The sequence below is a fragment of the Gobio gobio genome (assembly GCF_949357685.1).
Source record: "Gobio gobio genome assembly, chromosome: 10".
NCBI lineage: Eukaryota > Metazoa > Chordata > Actinopteri > Cypriniformes > Gobionidae > Gobio > Gobio gobio.
Window position 1 is genome coordinate 45,226,902 of NC_137116.1, and position 16,132 is coordinate 45,243,033.

At 39.6% G+C, this 16,132-nt stretch overlaps 1 protein-coding gene across 2 annotated transcripts in view; it reads left to right on the plus strand.

Moving 5' to 3' along the window:
- sema6bb (sema domain, transmembrane domain (TM), and cytoplasmic domain, (semaphorin) 6Bb) overlaps positions 1 to 16,132 on the plus strand; it is a 141,106-nt gene that overhangs the window by 77,935 nt on the left and 47,039 nt on the right. For both annotated transcript variants that reach the window (XM_079827855.1, XM_079827854.1), the window contains 2 exons: positions 3,952 to 4,012; positions 4,095 to 4,157. In XM_079827855.1, the coding sequence (XP_079683981.1) occupies positions 3,952 to 4,012; positions 4,095 to 4,157 (124 nt within the window). The remainder of the gene's footprint in view (positions 1 to 3,951; positions 4,013 to 4,094; positions 4,158 to 16,132) is intronic.

Here is a 16,132-nt window from a genome sequence, read left to right on the forward strand (position 1 = left end):
CCAATTTTAATTTGACTGAACAGTCCATTTAAGAAGCATGCTGTGTTTCTCATTGTGGTGGTACTAGGTTATAAATGTAAATCTTTAACACCTGTAGTGTTTTATTTTAGGCGGTGTGGGGCTTTAAAGAGGTCACAGGGTCAATGATGTTTTTGCTTTCTTGCATTTTTTTGCCTACCTCACAGGAGCCAGTGTTAGGAATAGTCAGATAAACAAAAATAAAACTTCATTAGGTTTGGTGCTTTAGATAAATAAGCTGTTTTTGTGAATTTTTGCAGCATCCTTCCCAAAGATGGCTGGCACGTCCATTGGGAGAGTTCAAACATATGGTGATAGTTATCAAAATCTGTAGGGGTCCGGAGGGGGAGGTGTTGTACTCTAATAAAGTCCCTCATACCGTGTCAGGAAATGACCTGCCCGCTCGACCATGTCACAAATTAAACCTCAAAAATAAATATATCACAAAGTGCCATATTAGAATGCCCAGACTAGAGGCTCTCATAAAAAAGGCCAGAAGTCTTTGGCCTAAAGAAGCTCAACTGTTTCGCATACGCTTTCCAACGTGGTACCACTGTGGCCGGCGTAATTCGATGAAATTCAAGCCCCGCTGTGTGCAGTCAGCAAACTGTATGTACCTATCAGTGTCTGTAGTAAATGGAGGTGTTTGCCGTAGCCAACAGAAAATGACCTCTGTGGAAAAGGAGATTTATTTAGCCGATGACTCGAGAGGGAGCTTTCAATAACAACGGCAACATCGAGTGAAATAAAAAGGAGGCAATGCTGTGGAGAGAGGGAGAGCGAGTCGGTGAAGTTTCAAGTCAAGGATATAGACAGCCTGGATTGACTGAATAAAGTCTGAAACGGTGTGCTCAAGTGTGATAAGGGATGCAGACGGGTTAAATCCTGTTAGCATTAGCATAACTGCTCAAGACCGTGACCCAAAAAAGCGACCAGCCTCTCAACCCCTTCAGAGGTTTACCTTGTAACACCTGGTCAGGGAGGAGAGGACTGAAGTATATTTTTTTTAAAATACACTTGGTTCCCTCCACAAATTTCTCGACTTCCACGCAAGCAACTGCATATTAGCCTCAGACTCGGGGGGGAAAGAATCAGACCATGCCATAAATAAATACACCTATAAGACAAATGAGGTGTTTCTTTTGTGATCTGTATAAATAATTAATGTTCGAGTAACTAGAGGAGGGCGACTTAGATTGCCAGCGGCGACCTGGTTAAGTCACATTAAATCAAGCCTCAGCCACCTCGTTGTGTTTGACCTCATCAAAAGGTCAAGTCTTTCAATTAAGCTCAGGAGTGAAACTCAACACATTCTACCCTCGAACCTGTCACTAACAGTGCGGGACAGGTTCCGGCTGACCTCCTAAGGTCATGGAAACACCGCCTGACTGACGTAGAGCCTCTACTGGTGCAGAGAAATCAAGGACTCAGCTGCCGTCAGGGCTGCCACACAGATGCCGTGGGGCATGGGACAAACGGTGTGAGACCTCCTGCGTCTCCCGTAGCACTGCAACTGACCGATACACTTACTCTTTTAGCTGTCTCCTATATGTTAAATATAGTCAGCCCCCCCATGAGACATCCTGCGTCTCTCAGGCCTCTTTCTGCTCATCAGGATGGTCATTAATTTTTAGCACTGAATGAGGGAGGGCAAAGTATTGTACCAAACACACTGCACAGCATAATCCTTCTCTCAGCAGTCCTGCATGAACTGATAAAACATACAATGAATGCAATGTAAGTCGCTTTGGATAAGTGTCTGCCAAATGCATAACTGTAATGCAATAATACAGTAAAGGTGGTCAAATGCACTCCGTCATTCAGACAAAATAACAGAGAGAGAAAGATAGATAGAGTGAGATAAAATCAAATGGGTAAGCTAAAAAGAGATAGATGGTAAGAAAAGTATGTAGATCCGCCAGGTAAAAATTGCAGTTCTGATCTCATGGAAAGGAAAAATGTGGAAAGTTCTGAAACGTTTTGTGCAAAATCCATCCATCCAATCCATCCATCCATCCCCACTGAACAAGGCTTTAAGCCAACCATCAAATTTTGTCAGGACATACTGCAAATTGCAATTCTGTATCCTGTTTTTCTGCCTGTTTTTTTCCATCTAGCATTTTTTCTCCAAGTTCCATCTCCAAGTTCACATAACAGTATATAGATGGATACCCAGTTATTTATTTATCTCTATAGCTCACTATGCAAGTTGTTACATGATGACATTTTGAAAAAAGAAAGAGTAAAGTTTCTGTACGAGAAAAAAGAAAGAGTGAGAGAACAGAAAATGTACAAACAGAGGGACTCAAAAAGAGAGTTTTCACTGGCCCCTGTCTATTCTATTCTTGCCAATGGTGTGCATGTCTTGCCCAAACCATCAGTGTTTTTTGGTAACCTTGTGTAACCATGAAGCCTGTTTTTATGTTCATGTAAATGTGACAGTACTGTTAAACTCCAAACAGACCTCTTGCTTTGCTTTACTGCTTGAATTATTGTGTCTGCTTAAAGTTTGTGCTCTCTAAATAAGGCAAGCACTGTGTAAGTGTATGATAATTTTAACCAGGGCACTTAGGGGCCGCCCTGCTCAGAGAGGGAATGGCCAAGGGGGATTCATTTTAACAAACCACACAGAGAGGGATTGAATAATTTATAGTCCATCTCATCAGACTCTCTTCAAGAACACTCAAACACACACATACACACGGAGTCTACATTTTTGTTGATATGTGTACAGAGCAGTAATACAGATTGAAGTCTGTGAAAGACAAGATCAACACTACTGCAATAGCATGGGCTGGTCTGTGAGCTTGGCAAATTCACAGATTACAACATTTCAGAAGGAAAAAGAGATTCTCACGATTTAAAATTCTCCAGCTCTCTCATCGGGCCGCACGGCAGCTCTTAGTCCTTGATCAATATTCAGGCATAAACCACGGTACTCTATAACACCAAACACGCCTTGATTAAAAGAGATCAGATTCATGGAGACTTTAATAGATGCCACAAGGTTATAGAAAGATTATTAAAGTGGTTGCAGGAAGTGCTGAAGCACTGGATGTTGTGTTCAAGATGAGGAGCTGCATGCAACATGCATGCAGTGTGGGGGTGGGTTATGAATTATGGAGGGGAAATCAGGCATATCATAATGCAAAGAATCGTGATTATGTAGGACGGGCTGTGGTGAATTGTTTAACTGAGTGTTTGCACTGAGATGGCGGATCTGGGCGAATTAATGTAGGAACAAGAATGTAATATTCATTTGTTAAATATTTGAAGAATACACATTATGCTTCAGTGTGTGAGGACTTTGGATTTCAGATATTTGTTCACTGCAAAAAATGTTTGATCTCGAGTTTATTTTTCTTGTTTTAAAATAGGCTCATTTTCCAACTCCACTAGAGTTAAATAGTTGAGTTTTACCGTTTTCGAATCCATTCAGCCGATCTCCGGGTCTGGCGGTAGAACTTTTAGCATAGCTTAGCATAGATCATTGAATCTGATTAGACCGTTAGCACTAGACTTTTGATATTTTTCCTATATGAAACTACATCGTGGACTAAGACTGACGGAAAATGAAAAGTTGTGATTTTCTAGGCCCGATATGGCTAGGAACTATACTCTCATTCCTGATGCGTAATAATCAAGGAACTTTGCTGCCGTACTGTTTAACTCTAGGGGAGTTGGAAAATGGGCCTATTTTTTTTAAAAAGTGGCGTGTTCCTTTAAGCATACACCTCATTAAAAGTTTTTGTTTTTTTTCTTGTGTTAAGTGTTAATCTAATTGTGGTATGTTATGTAATAGTAAACAATAGATATTTAGATATTAATTCTGACATTTCTAATTAAGAAAAGGATTGTTTTGCAGTGTTGTGCGTTTACTGCTCTGTGGTGGTTCACAGTCTCACTCTTTCTTTCACTGTGCTTGTGTGTCAGAGATGACCTTTTCAGAGTGGAGCTGGACAACGTGGTGGGAGAAGAGATGTTTTACAGCAAGGTGAGAACACAAACACACGCGCATATACACATACTTGCTGGAAATGAACAGTCACTCATTACTGGAGTTACCTCTGTTACAGAAGAGGACATGGGAATCCAACAAAAATGACATCAGAATCTGTAGAATGAAGGGAAAACATGAGGTGAGTGGATATTCTCACACACATTTACTTATCGAAATGTATATATTTGTATTAACGCACACACACACACGTTGGGTTTTCATGTTTTTTGACTTTACATATACATTTTTAGACAAATTTAGCGTTTTATTTAGGGGGGGGGTTTCAATTATTTTATATTTTCATTATTCAGACATTTAACTCTTTCCCCGCCAGCGTTTTTTTAAAAAGTTGCCAGCCACCGCCAGGGTTTTTGATAATTTTCACAAAAATGTAATTGCCCTTAGAATATTTTGTTGTATGAATATCTGAGCATGCAATATATCTGCTTTTTAAAACAAAACAAAAAAATTTTTCTAGCTTCATGCGTTCCTTTTTTATCAACACTTAAATATGGGTAGGTCTCGTAAAAAAAAAAAAAAAAGCAACATTTTGAACAAAAAGCTGAGAAAATCACGCTTTTGTCAAAGATTACATCCAGATCAGATTCAGAGCGATGATCAAACACAGAGTAGATTGAGTCCATCAACACCCCAACTGCTTGCACAGTCCTATAGCACGTCCTGGGTCAACATTTCATTCAGTAACATTAGGCAGTTTTGATTTTATATCGTCGCTGTCCGATGAAAACCACGTATGTCCATTTTGCCGATTTTTCGATTTTTCGACGGATTGAATGTCCGGGTTCATTTCCGTATACAGTATGCTTCACATATCTAAATGGCCAATGAAAAGTTGTGAAATTATGTCATCTGATTTTCACGTATATCCATTTGGTGTCAAAGCTGTCAATCACGCCGCGTATCTCCCGCCCTGTGGAAGCATCTCGCCGGTCTCGTGAAGTTGTTTCATCGAAACTCAGCACTGGATAGCCGAAAGTACGACATTGAAGCTCTCCACAGTTTAGTTCTAATCTAGTTCTTCACAGATTAGTTTGCTTGCTAGTATGTAAATAAACTCGGTCTCATTGATAAGATTCAGCCTTTTTTTTCTTAGTCAAACTGATCAAATTATAGCCTGTAATGCTACTGTCATGATTGTCACTAGAACATGCCTCACTCATACTGCTATCACCGCTTGCCAGAGGCTGAGAATGTCCAGCACGTATTCCTCTGTCAATTTGAAACGCGACTTGGCCATTCTAATTAATGATCGGAAGAATGCGTATCGACCACCGTTACTGTAAAATATACACGTATGTCCATTTAAACTCAATTTTGGTCAAATGTGGATTATATCATTACACTGGCAAGAATATGGTGACATGTAAAGATGCCGTACCAAGTATGACAACGCTACATTCAACTGCTTTTGAAATACGGTGTTTTTTTCACTTCCTGAAAAGTAACCGTTTTGGACATACGTGAGTTTCATCGGGCAGCGACGATATGATGTTTTAATGTTGATGAACATGTTATTTTACAAATGCATCTGCTTGCATACGATCGCTTGTTTTTTTGCGTCCTCTTCGCCTGTGTTTTGATCAGGAGATTCTGTACTCATTCAGAAGATGCGTAATAATAGCGCCCCCTTAGCGTGTAACAGTGAAAACCCGGAAAATTCAGTGTTTGGCAGGAAAGCGTTTTTTCACAAATAACGGAAAATGCTGTGTTTGGCGGGGAAAGAGTTAATATGCTTATTGAGCTGTTTTCATTGTAGACCCATCATTGGCTAGTTCCTGCAATGGAGGCAAAACCTGACCCATACAAACACACACTCATATCAACAAAACACTGTTAAACAACAACACGCATTTATTCATGTTAAATGCTTATATATGTGCGAGTAACATTATTTGTGCCCGCTGCTCACACTCAAAGGTGCCATCACCAGAGCTGCCTGTGGCAAATTTTCAGGAAATCAGTTTTTTCTGTGCTATGTGCAAAATAGAGAGGGTGTCAAAAGCTGCCAGCGGTCCCCACAGCTGCCCACGCATGACCAGTGCAGATATCTTCCTTCCACACACCCTTTCTGCTTCTGGAATGCAGGGTATTTTGTCTGACTTCAATGAGAGTGAAAGGGAGTTTTTTATTGAAAGGTGTCTGTGTGGGAAGAGTGAAGGATGACTTAATCCCCTCCAGGCGAGAAAAGAGAGAAAAAGAGAGAAAATGACTTATTTAACACTGAAAGTGACACCTGACATTGAATCTGGGTGAGATCGTAAGACAAAAGCACAGCATAGATGAGACATACAAAGGAACGGAGAGAGAAAGCAAACTGCTCTCCCACCTGTCTACCCTAGGGATAGAGAGAAAGACCAACATAGATGAGGGGATTAAAGGGGTCAGTAAGCGAGAGAGTGGACAAAAATTAACATTGTCATCATTTACTCACCCATGTGTTGTTCCAAGCCTGAATGATTCACTTTCTTCCACTGAACAAAAAACTAACACTTTAAAGGGTTTTTGTAATACAGTGACGGTAGTTTGTAGTGCATGGCTGCTAAACTTCAGAATTTACCAAAAAACAACATGGAAGTAGTCTGTATGACTTGTGCTTTATATTCCAAGTATCTGAAGCATATGATAATAGTCTTGTCTACAATGGTCTGTAAACCACTGAGATCATGGGGCTGATCGTTTCAAGATCAAGTCAGTCCAGTTCACAAACAAACCCATTCCGAATATAGATTCTGAATCTCAGTGAACCGTTCTGAATTCCGTTCTGAGTTCTGCAAATTCACTTTGAATCCGAATTCTCTTTTATATATTAAAGTGAACCACTCTGATTCTGAATCCAAAAAACTCTCTAATTGTAACTGTTAGAGAATCACTTTAAATCTATACTCTGAATCTATGTGAACACTCAAGCACTCATGTCTTGCTTTGCTTTCTTTGTTGGTATTGTTTGTTGTTGTTTGTGTTGCATTACACGCAGTTCGCAAACAAATCAGTCAGACAGATTTATAAAATAGATCAACTGGTACATTGGTACAAAAGAAGCAAAAGAACGACTTGCTCATTGATTCGGTTCTGAAGTTCAAGTAATTCAATGATTTGATCACAACGGTTCTTGAATTAATAGTTCACTGGAGAGGCAGATGAGCGTGTTTGATGGTGTGTTTGTCACACGAAGCAACCACATTGCTTTAGACTAGGAATATAGTGCCTGAGTCATATACAGTAGAGTGTTTTGTAATTATTTTCTATGTGGAGATTCTCATACATGATCCGTATAATGACATGGATGACATTTGGAATGAGTAAATCATGACATAATTATGATTTTGGGAGGTGAACTTCTCCTTTAAAAAGTGAGTTGGCTGTAAAATAAAGGAGAGAGATTAAGGGCATGAGAAAGAGGGACTGTTGGGAGGGAAAGGAGAGAGAGAATTACCCTCTTAGAGTTAATAAGTCTGCAAACATGAGAGGTCATGCAGAGATGAATGAGAGATGAGACAAGCTCTTAACACAACCCTGGATCTCACGCTGAGTGGACACTGATACACACACACATCTCCACAAACATGCGCTGTACACCCATACACAGCGTCCTCTAGTCCTCATGTGTAAGTCCTTGCATTTTTCACTGTGATACATTTACCACTAGGGTAATTGGTTTTGGTAATTAAATGTTTCTGCACGGCTGATCTAAGAGGCCACGCGGCTGTAATTGGGAGGGGAAATTCAATCTCACCATCTCTGCCCCTTTCATCTGGTTCTGCAGGAGGCCATTTTGAATCTCCGATGAATGCAGATGCAGTCTCTTCTCTCACTGCAAGTGTCAAACGCAACTAGGTTCTCTCTCTCTCTCTCTCTCTCTCTCTCTCTCTCTCTCTCTCTCTCTCTCTCTCTCTCTCTCTCTCTCTCTCTCTCTCTCTCTCTCTCTCTCTCTCTCTCTCTCTCTCTCTCTCTCTCTCTCTCTCTCTCTCTCTCTCTCTCTCACACACACACACACACACACACACACACACACACACACACACACACACACACACACACACACACACACACACACACACACACACACACACACACACACACACAGGGACTCTGGAGCTAGTTTAATGCAAGGCAACTGAGGTGCAGCCAGTGCAGAAAAGAAATTCTGTGCCAGTTCTAGACACATTATGATTGACAACACTTAGACAGATTGTTTCACATATAATGTGCTGATGCAGCTGACTGCACTTCCAATTACACACACCTGCATGGATGTGCTGAATATTAAAGAACCACTCTGGATCGGAATTGAAAATCTACAAAGGACCCAAGTGAAACGCTTTAAATTGGCACAGTATATTCTCTGTATGTGTGTGTGTGTAAAATCTGAATTCTGAATCTAAATGATCCAAGCTGAATATCAATTATGAATCTAAATATAGACTTTATATAGAAGTGAACAACTCGGAACGTAATAAAAATTCAGTATTTAATTGAACAACTCTGAATCTGGATTTTGAGTCTATTGGATCCAAACTAATTATGAGTTCTGATTTTATTATTATTAATATTAATAATAATAATTTGTTACATTTATATAGCGCTTTTCTGGGTACTCAAAGCGCTTTACATATAGATGGGGAGAATCTCCTCAACCACCATTAATGGTATTGAATATTTGATAGACGGTATATAGAAGTGAACAGTTCTGAATGTGATATGATTTGTGAATTGTAAATCTAATAGAACCACCCTGAATCTGGATTCTGAGTCTTTGAACCTAAATTCTGAATTTGAATTCTCAGTTGAAGTTATATTTGTATTTTCTAAATATAAATGAGCCACTATGAATTCTGAATCTAAAGGATCCAAACTGCATTTGAATTCTGAATCTAAATATAGTTGGAATACAGACTAGGACTAGTGAACAACAACTGGAAAAAGAAAAACCCTGAATCTGAATTCAGGGTCTTAGTGTGCTTTCACATCTCTAGTTCGGTTCATTTGTTCCGAACCAAGGGCAAATGTTGTAGCATTTTTCAGCTTTTTTGAAACAAACCAAAATGCACAAACTCATTGGCCATGGCGTATTTCCTTAACTGCGACTGCGCGGGCTGGTTTTGTCCCTTGCCATAATCTGAAAACAACGTTCTAATGCATTGCAAACGGCGAGCGTGCATCGCTTGTCACTTCAAGCGAAGATCGTGCTGTTCTTGTGAGTTTTCGAAAGTTGGGACCTAATATGATCATCAGACCAAATTTCTATGAGGCTCCGCACCTCCTCACTACTCCAAGTTTGTCCGCGAGCTGCCATGCTAAAGTGCAAACTATCAACAAACACTTCCTCATCACATAATGCACAGCCAAGGGGGTAATCCAGCACCCGGAAAGCGTACCTTCCATTAGGGGCAGCCATTGCTAACCAAGTCTTCACCTGCTGTTAGCATCCCATTGACTCCCATTCATTTTTGTGTCACTTTGACAGCGAATAACTTTGCATCTTTAAAGACTACATTTGTCCATTGTTTATTTCTAAAGAAATGTATATAAGTATATACAATGTATAAAAGGCTCCATTACCTTTTAGCTTATACACTATCAACCCGTAGAAGCCGTTTTTGTAAAAAATAGGCTAATGATTGCGTCATAACCACACGACTATCGGCACGCAGTAGAGAAATTACCATATAGACAGGAGGAGAAGCTCGCAGGCAATCTTTTACTGTCTATGAGGCAATCGGGGGGACGTGGAGGAATAAAGTCCGATAAAGTTAAGGGAGAAGTATGTGGAGAAGCCCATACATAGCCAAAAGCAACGGGACAAAATATTTCAACAACGTGATTCAGATTTCACTTTGCACAAATGCTAGAAGACTTACAACTGCCAGACTGGTTGCTCACGTCACATCTACGTCATCAAGCTCAGTCTGAGGCTGCGCAGTACGTTCAGCCATCATGAAGTGAGTGCTTCTACTTCACTTTTTCTCCGTGAAGTCTATGGGGTCGCTGTGTCCATTTCTTTTACTGTCCGTGTGACTATGGCAGCTGGTTTAGTCCAAAAATGATCAGTACTTTTTGCAGTTGGGTCTGTTCAAGTCGAATCATGTTCTCACCACAAATGAACGACTCCAGAGTTTGTTTGAAAGCGTACCGAGACCACCTCTTCAAGGAGGTCTCAGTACGCTTGTTTGGTCCGCTTTTGGTGTGCACCCGACCCGAGTGCGATTGCTGCTTTCACACCTGACCAAACGAACTGCACCAAAGGGGAAAACGAACTCTAGTACGATTCAACCGAACTAAATGAGGCAGGTGTGAAAGCACCCTTAAAGAACTGCTTTGAATCTGAATTCTGAATTTAGGTGAACCACCCAAAGCACTCACTGGCTAATTGCATCTTTGCATTGTTTGTTAGTATTCTATTTATTGTTGTTGTTGTTGTTGTTGTTTATAATTTTTCACTCTGACAAGTTCATTTGAAGTCATATAGGTTTAACACACTTTTAGGGCACGTTCCATTCCCTAGTCCTAATTACAGTACTCTGTCTTTCACTCACTCACACACACACACTTTTGAATCCTTAAGCTCCATGATTGCTTTAACTAGCCTGCTCTCAATGTTGATGTTAGCCCATGGTGTGTTCACCAGCCATCAGCGTCAAAGTGTGTGAGGGGGCGTGGATTAGCCTTAGAGCAAAAACACAAATACACGCAATCCATCTCTCTCACATACAAAAAACTCTAAATCATTTACTCCTCACTTTTTGTCCATCTCTTTGTTTCTTTCTTAGTCAATTCTCTTTATAGCTAACATACACATTCTACACAACCACAAACACAACACCTTACTCTGTGTTCCCTGGCAGATTTGCACTAATTTAGCCCCTTGCTGTTAATGTGGTCCCTGTCTGACTGAGGCTGCTGTCATAGCAATTACAAAGAGAATTCTAGAGATGACAATATCGCCACGGGAAAGAGAGATTGAGAGGGGAAAAAGAGGTCTCTGCCAACTTTCTTGTGCTCTTTACTTCTCAAAGCTCTGCAGTATTCCCTCTCCTATCATGGTTGGAGAAACAGACTCAGCTGAGCATATAATGGAAACTTCTGAGAGTTGGTTTTGCTTATTGTAAATATGACCCTTTAATTATGAGGAACAGTGTCTGAAGTTGTTAAGTGGACACCCGTGAGACGAGTTACGCTCTTAGTTGATAATGATGTGCAGAATTGTGCCGTGTCCAGTCAGTCGATGCTCACGTTGAAAGGGATTTGCAGTGACACACGAATTGAAGTCCTTCATTTCCAGCCACCAGTCGCAATGCTCAAAATTGAGCATTGAGCAAAAGCAAATGCGCTTTAATCACAGAACGGTCGACAATGCTCTGTTGTTCATTGCTTGTTGCAGTTGACAGTTGTTATTTATTACCTAAAACTGAAACTATTGAATAATTTTGTTAATTGAAATAAAGATTAAATCAAATGAAATATAAAAATTAGATGAAAAACTGAAGTAGAAATGTTGCCTTGACAGTTAAATTACTGATATATATATTAAAATGAATAAAATTAATGAAATTGACAAAAGCACACATTTCCTAAAACTTAAACTAAGAAACTGTAAGCTATAAAAATAAAAGCTAATTCAAAATATTAATGAATACTAATAGTATATAAATAAAACTGGCTGTTGGAAATATTTTCAAGCTTTTATCACTTGCTGCAGGCTTTTATCTCCTGCTGAAGTCTGATTTGAACACATAATGAGGCACTGTCAGTCTGTGGATGGTTTATGGTGTTATTGTGGGACTGCATTTTGAAAGAATGTGTTTAGATATAAAGATATCAGTGATCTAGGAATGTAGGGAGTACTCTGCGCAGATGTGCGGTGTTGGTGTATATGTCATGTCTATAAACTCAACGGAGTGGAAGAGAAAGAGAGAGGCCAAGGAGGAATTCACTTGTTCAGCTCAGCATCTGTTAGAAAAAAACATCTGCCAGAAAGACAACGCCCTTTTACTAATGCTCTCTCACACACAGGCTTTGGTGGTAAACTTATCTGGGACCCGGTATAAATAATTTAGTACTTGACACTAACAGTGAGAATTTGCAGGGATAGTCGAGGCCCTGTAAGCTGAATAAATATGGCATGCAGGTACAGGGTAGAAAGTCAAAGACTTGGGGGTTTTTTTTGTGTTTTTTTTTAAAGGGTTAGTTCACCCAAAAATGAAAATTCTGTCATTAATTACTTACCCTCATGTCGTTCGACACCCGTCAGACCTCCGTTCATCTTCGGAACAGAAATGAAGATATTTTAGTTGAAATCTGATGGCTCTGAAAGTCCTCAATTGGCTCAATGGCACCGTTCACTCTCAAGACCCTTAAAAGGTACTAAAGACGTTGTTACAAAGTCCATCTCACTACAGTGGTTCTAAAATAACTTTATGAATCGGCGACAATAGTTTTTGTGCGCAAAAAAACCCTATATAACGACTTACATAGTGATGACGATTTCAAAACAAAGCATCATGAAGCTTCGAAGCGTTATGAATCAGTGAGTCGATTCAGCGGTTTGAATCGCCAAATTTCAGCAGTTTGGCGGTTTGACACGCGATCCGAATCATCATTCGGCTCAGTGATTCATAACGCTTCGAAGTTTCATGATGCTTTGTTTTGAAATCGTCATCACTATGTAAGTCGTTATTTAGGGTTTTTTTGCGCACAAAAACTATTGTCGCCGATTCATAAAGTTATTTTAGAACCACTGTAGTGAGATGGACTTTGTAACAACGTCTTTAGTACCTTTTAAGGGTCTTGAGAGTGAACGGTGCCATTGAGCCAATGGAGGACTTTCAGAGCCATCAGATTTCAACTAAAATATCTTCATTTCTGTTCCGAAGATGAACGGAGGTCTTACGGGTGTCGAACGGCATGAGGGTAAGTAATTAATGACAGAATTTTCATTTTTGGGTGAACTAACCCTTCAATAAAACAGACTTGAATTGAGATAAAGACAGAGACCTTCACCATACATATACATATAAACACTGCCCGGTCCCTCAAAAAAGTCACTGTTTGGATTTACATAGGCAAATGAGTCAATGATTGGATGTCTAGGATGTCTCATGTTTGGCAAAAGTTCCTCTAACCCTAATTGATGGAGTGTGTAGCTTTTCATTTCTTAAACAACCATGTGGGAAGAGAGACAATATGGCCCTATTGCAGGATGACAATGTCAAGATTCATCAGGCTCAAATTGTGAAAGAATGGTTGAGAGGGAGCATGAAGAATCATTTTCACACATGAATTGGCACCTCTGAGTCCTGACCTTAAATTCCCTGAAAGTCTTTGGGATGTGCTGGAGTAGACTGCTATAGAGTGCTTGATTCCTACATTGTCAATACAAGATCTTGAGCAAAAATGTATGCACCTCTTGAAATTCAATTCACATAATTTCAAAGCAGCTTTACAAAAAATGTATGCATCTACATTACAATTTAGAGTGATCTGTTATCAGAGGTGACTGTGTCCAAGTTATGGATTTCAGAAATGTATACGAATCACGCAGTTAGCTAACAATGTATTAATAAACAATGTATTATTTTAAGGCAGAAACAATGAGCTCATTGAAGTAAGGAATACATGTTGTTAACAAATGATTAGGATATATAGAAAATCTTTGGCATTGGTGCATGATGATTCAGAGTTGCATCATAAAGGCCTTGCAGGAGTTTGATTCGTCTATTCACACGTTTTGAGGCGTCTGAAGTCTTCGTAAGAGGCTGGATCCAAACTGGAGCTGACGGACTCTCTAGTTACCTCGGGATGGGCGTCCCGAGATAAAACAGAAAAGCAAAAGGAAAATAATTAGCGTAGCTGCTGTTCATAACATTAAGCAAAGATAATCATGTGCATTTGATCTGATATCACTGGAGTACAACTGGCTATGAGATGCATTATGCGAATTATTGGCTAAAGAGATGAATCTTTAATCTAGATTTAAACTGTCTGAGCCCCAAACATGATCGGGAAGGCTATTCCAGAGTTTAGGATCCAAATGTCATAACATCACATCATTAATTTCCACCAAGAGGTGCATTATTTTTTTGTATTATACAATTGCAAGAAAAAGTATGTGAACCGCTTGCAGAATCTGTGAAAATTTGAATAATTTGAACTAAATAAGAGAGATCATACAAAATGCATGTTATTTTTTATGCTGTCCTGAATAAGATATTTTACATAATTGTTTTACATATATTCCACAAGACAAAAAAATTGCTGAATTTATTAAAAATGACACGGTTCAAAAGTTTATGAACCATTGATTCTTAAAACTGCATGTGTGTCATTACCTGGATGATCCACGGCTGTTTTTTTGTTTTGTGATGGTTGTTCTTGAGTCCCTTATTTGTCTTGAGCAGTTAAACTGGCCAATGTTCTTCATAAAAATCCTCCAGGTCCTGCCTATTCTTAAGTTTCCCAGCATCTTTTGCATATTTGAACCCTCTCCAGCAGGGACTGTATGATTTTGAGATCCATCTTTTCACGCTGAGGACGATTGAGGGACTCAAGCACAACTATTTAAAAAGGTGCAAATATTCACTGATGCTTCAGAAGGAAACACGATACATTAAAGTCCCTGTAAAGTCCAAATTAAATGTGTTCTGAGTGTCACACCACAGACAAATATATTAACCACCCAGCCAAATTTGAATCATAAAAAATCTGCCAAGTAAATAAAGTAGCGTGTCCGCTGTCGGCGCTGAAACCACGCCCACTCGCGGGAAAGCTGCAGTAAACACACAAGACAACACACTCACGTATAGTTCACAACGGCACCAGATGCATCCAGTGCATCATCGAGTCACTGGTTTAGCCCCGCCTAAAAAATCCTGAACACAGCAATAGTGAAAAACTGTTTATCGGTCTAACTCCACAATTCAGTATTACACAGGTCACAGTCTTTGTAACGTGTCTCAGCAATACATTTCTAACATTTATAATGTGTTTCGAAACAAATCTCAGAATTGCCTTTACAGGGACTTTAAGAGCCGGGGGGGTTGAAAACTTATCAAGTTAAATTGTACTTAATTTGTCTTCCGAGAAACATGTAAGTATCTTCTGTAGCTTCTGAAGGGCAGTACTAAATGGGAAAAAAATGGATATTTAAACAAAATTAGAAATATTTGGACATCTTCATCCTGTTCAAAAGTTTTCACCCCCTGGATCTTAATGCATCAGTGAATATTTAAAACCTTTTTTTTAATAGTTCCAGTCCCTGCTGGAAAGGGTTTGAATATGCAAAAGATACTGGAAAACTGAAGAATTCTGAAGAACATTGTTCAGTTTAACTGCTCTAGACAATCAAGGGACTAGATAACAACCATCACAAAACATAAAACAGCCATGGATCATCCAAGTAATGACACACAGTATTGAGCATCAATGGTTCATAAACTTTTGATATATTTATTTATTTTCATTTATTTATTTTGTACATAAATAAATGTACAAAATAAATTCCCCCCCGTCTCTGTGTGTGTGTGTGTGTGTGTGTGTGTGTGTGTGTGTGTGTGTGTGTGTGTGTGTGTGTGTGTGTGTGTGTGTGTGTGTGTGTGTGTGTGTGTGTGTGTGTGTGTGTGTGTGTGTGTGTGTGTGTGTGTGTGTGTGTGTGTGTGTGTGTGTGTGTGTGTGTGTGTGTGTGTGTGTGTGTGTGTGTGTGTTGATGCTTTGGCAACAATCTTGCCAATAAATTACTAAAAATTGCAAAAGCAGACACAAGAACAGTCTGGAAGAGAAAGGCTGCAGGAGTGGAAAGGGTGGGTTATAGAAGGACACAGAGGAAGGATAAAGGGATAATTGGACTGGTAGTAGGAGAGGAAAAATAAAGAGACGAGGAAAGTGCTATTGTGAAACACAGAGCAGAGGACAGTTGATGGGTACAGAGGACGTTCAGCACTAGAGAGAGAACCCCTTAATGGAATAATGAATAGTGTGTAAATGAATCGGGCCTCTTTGAAAATATGAAATGAGGGGATGAAAATGGAAAGACCAGGTGATGGTGATTGAAGGGCTGGAAGAGGACGGGAAGGCTGCTGCTGTTTATCCGCAGGGTGTGTT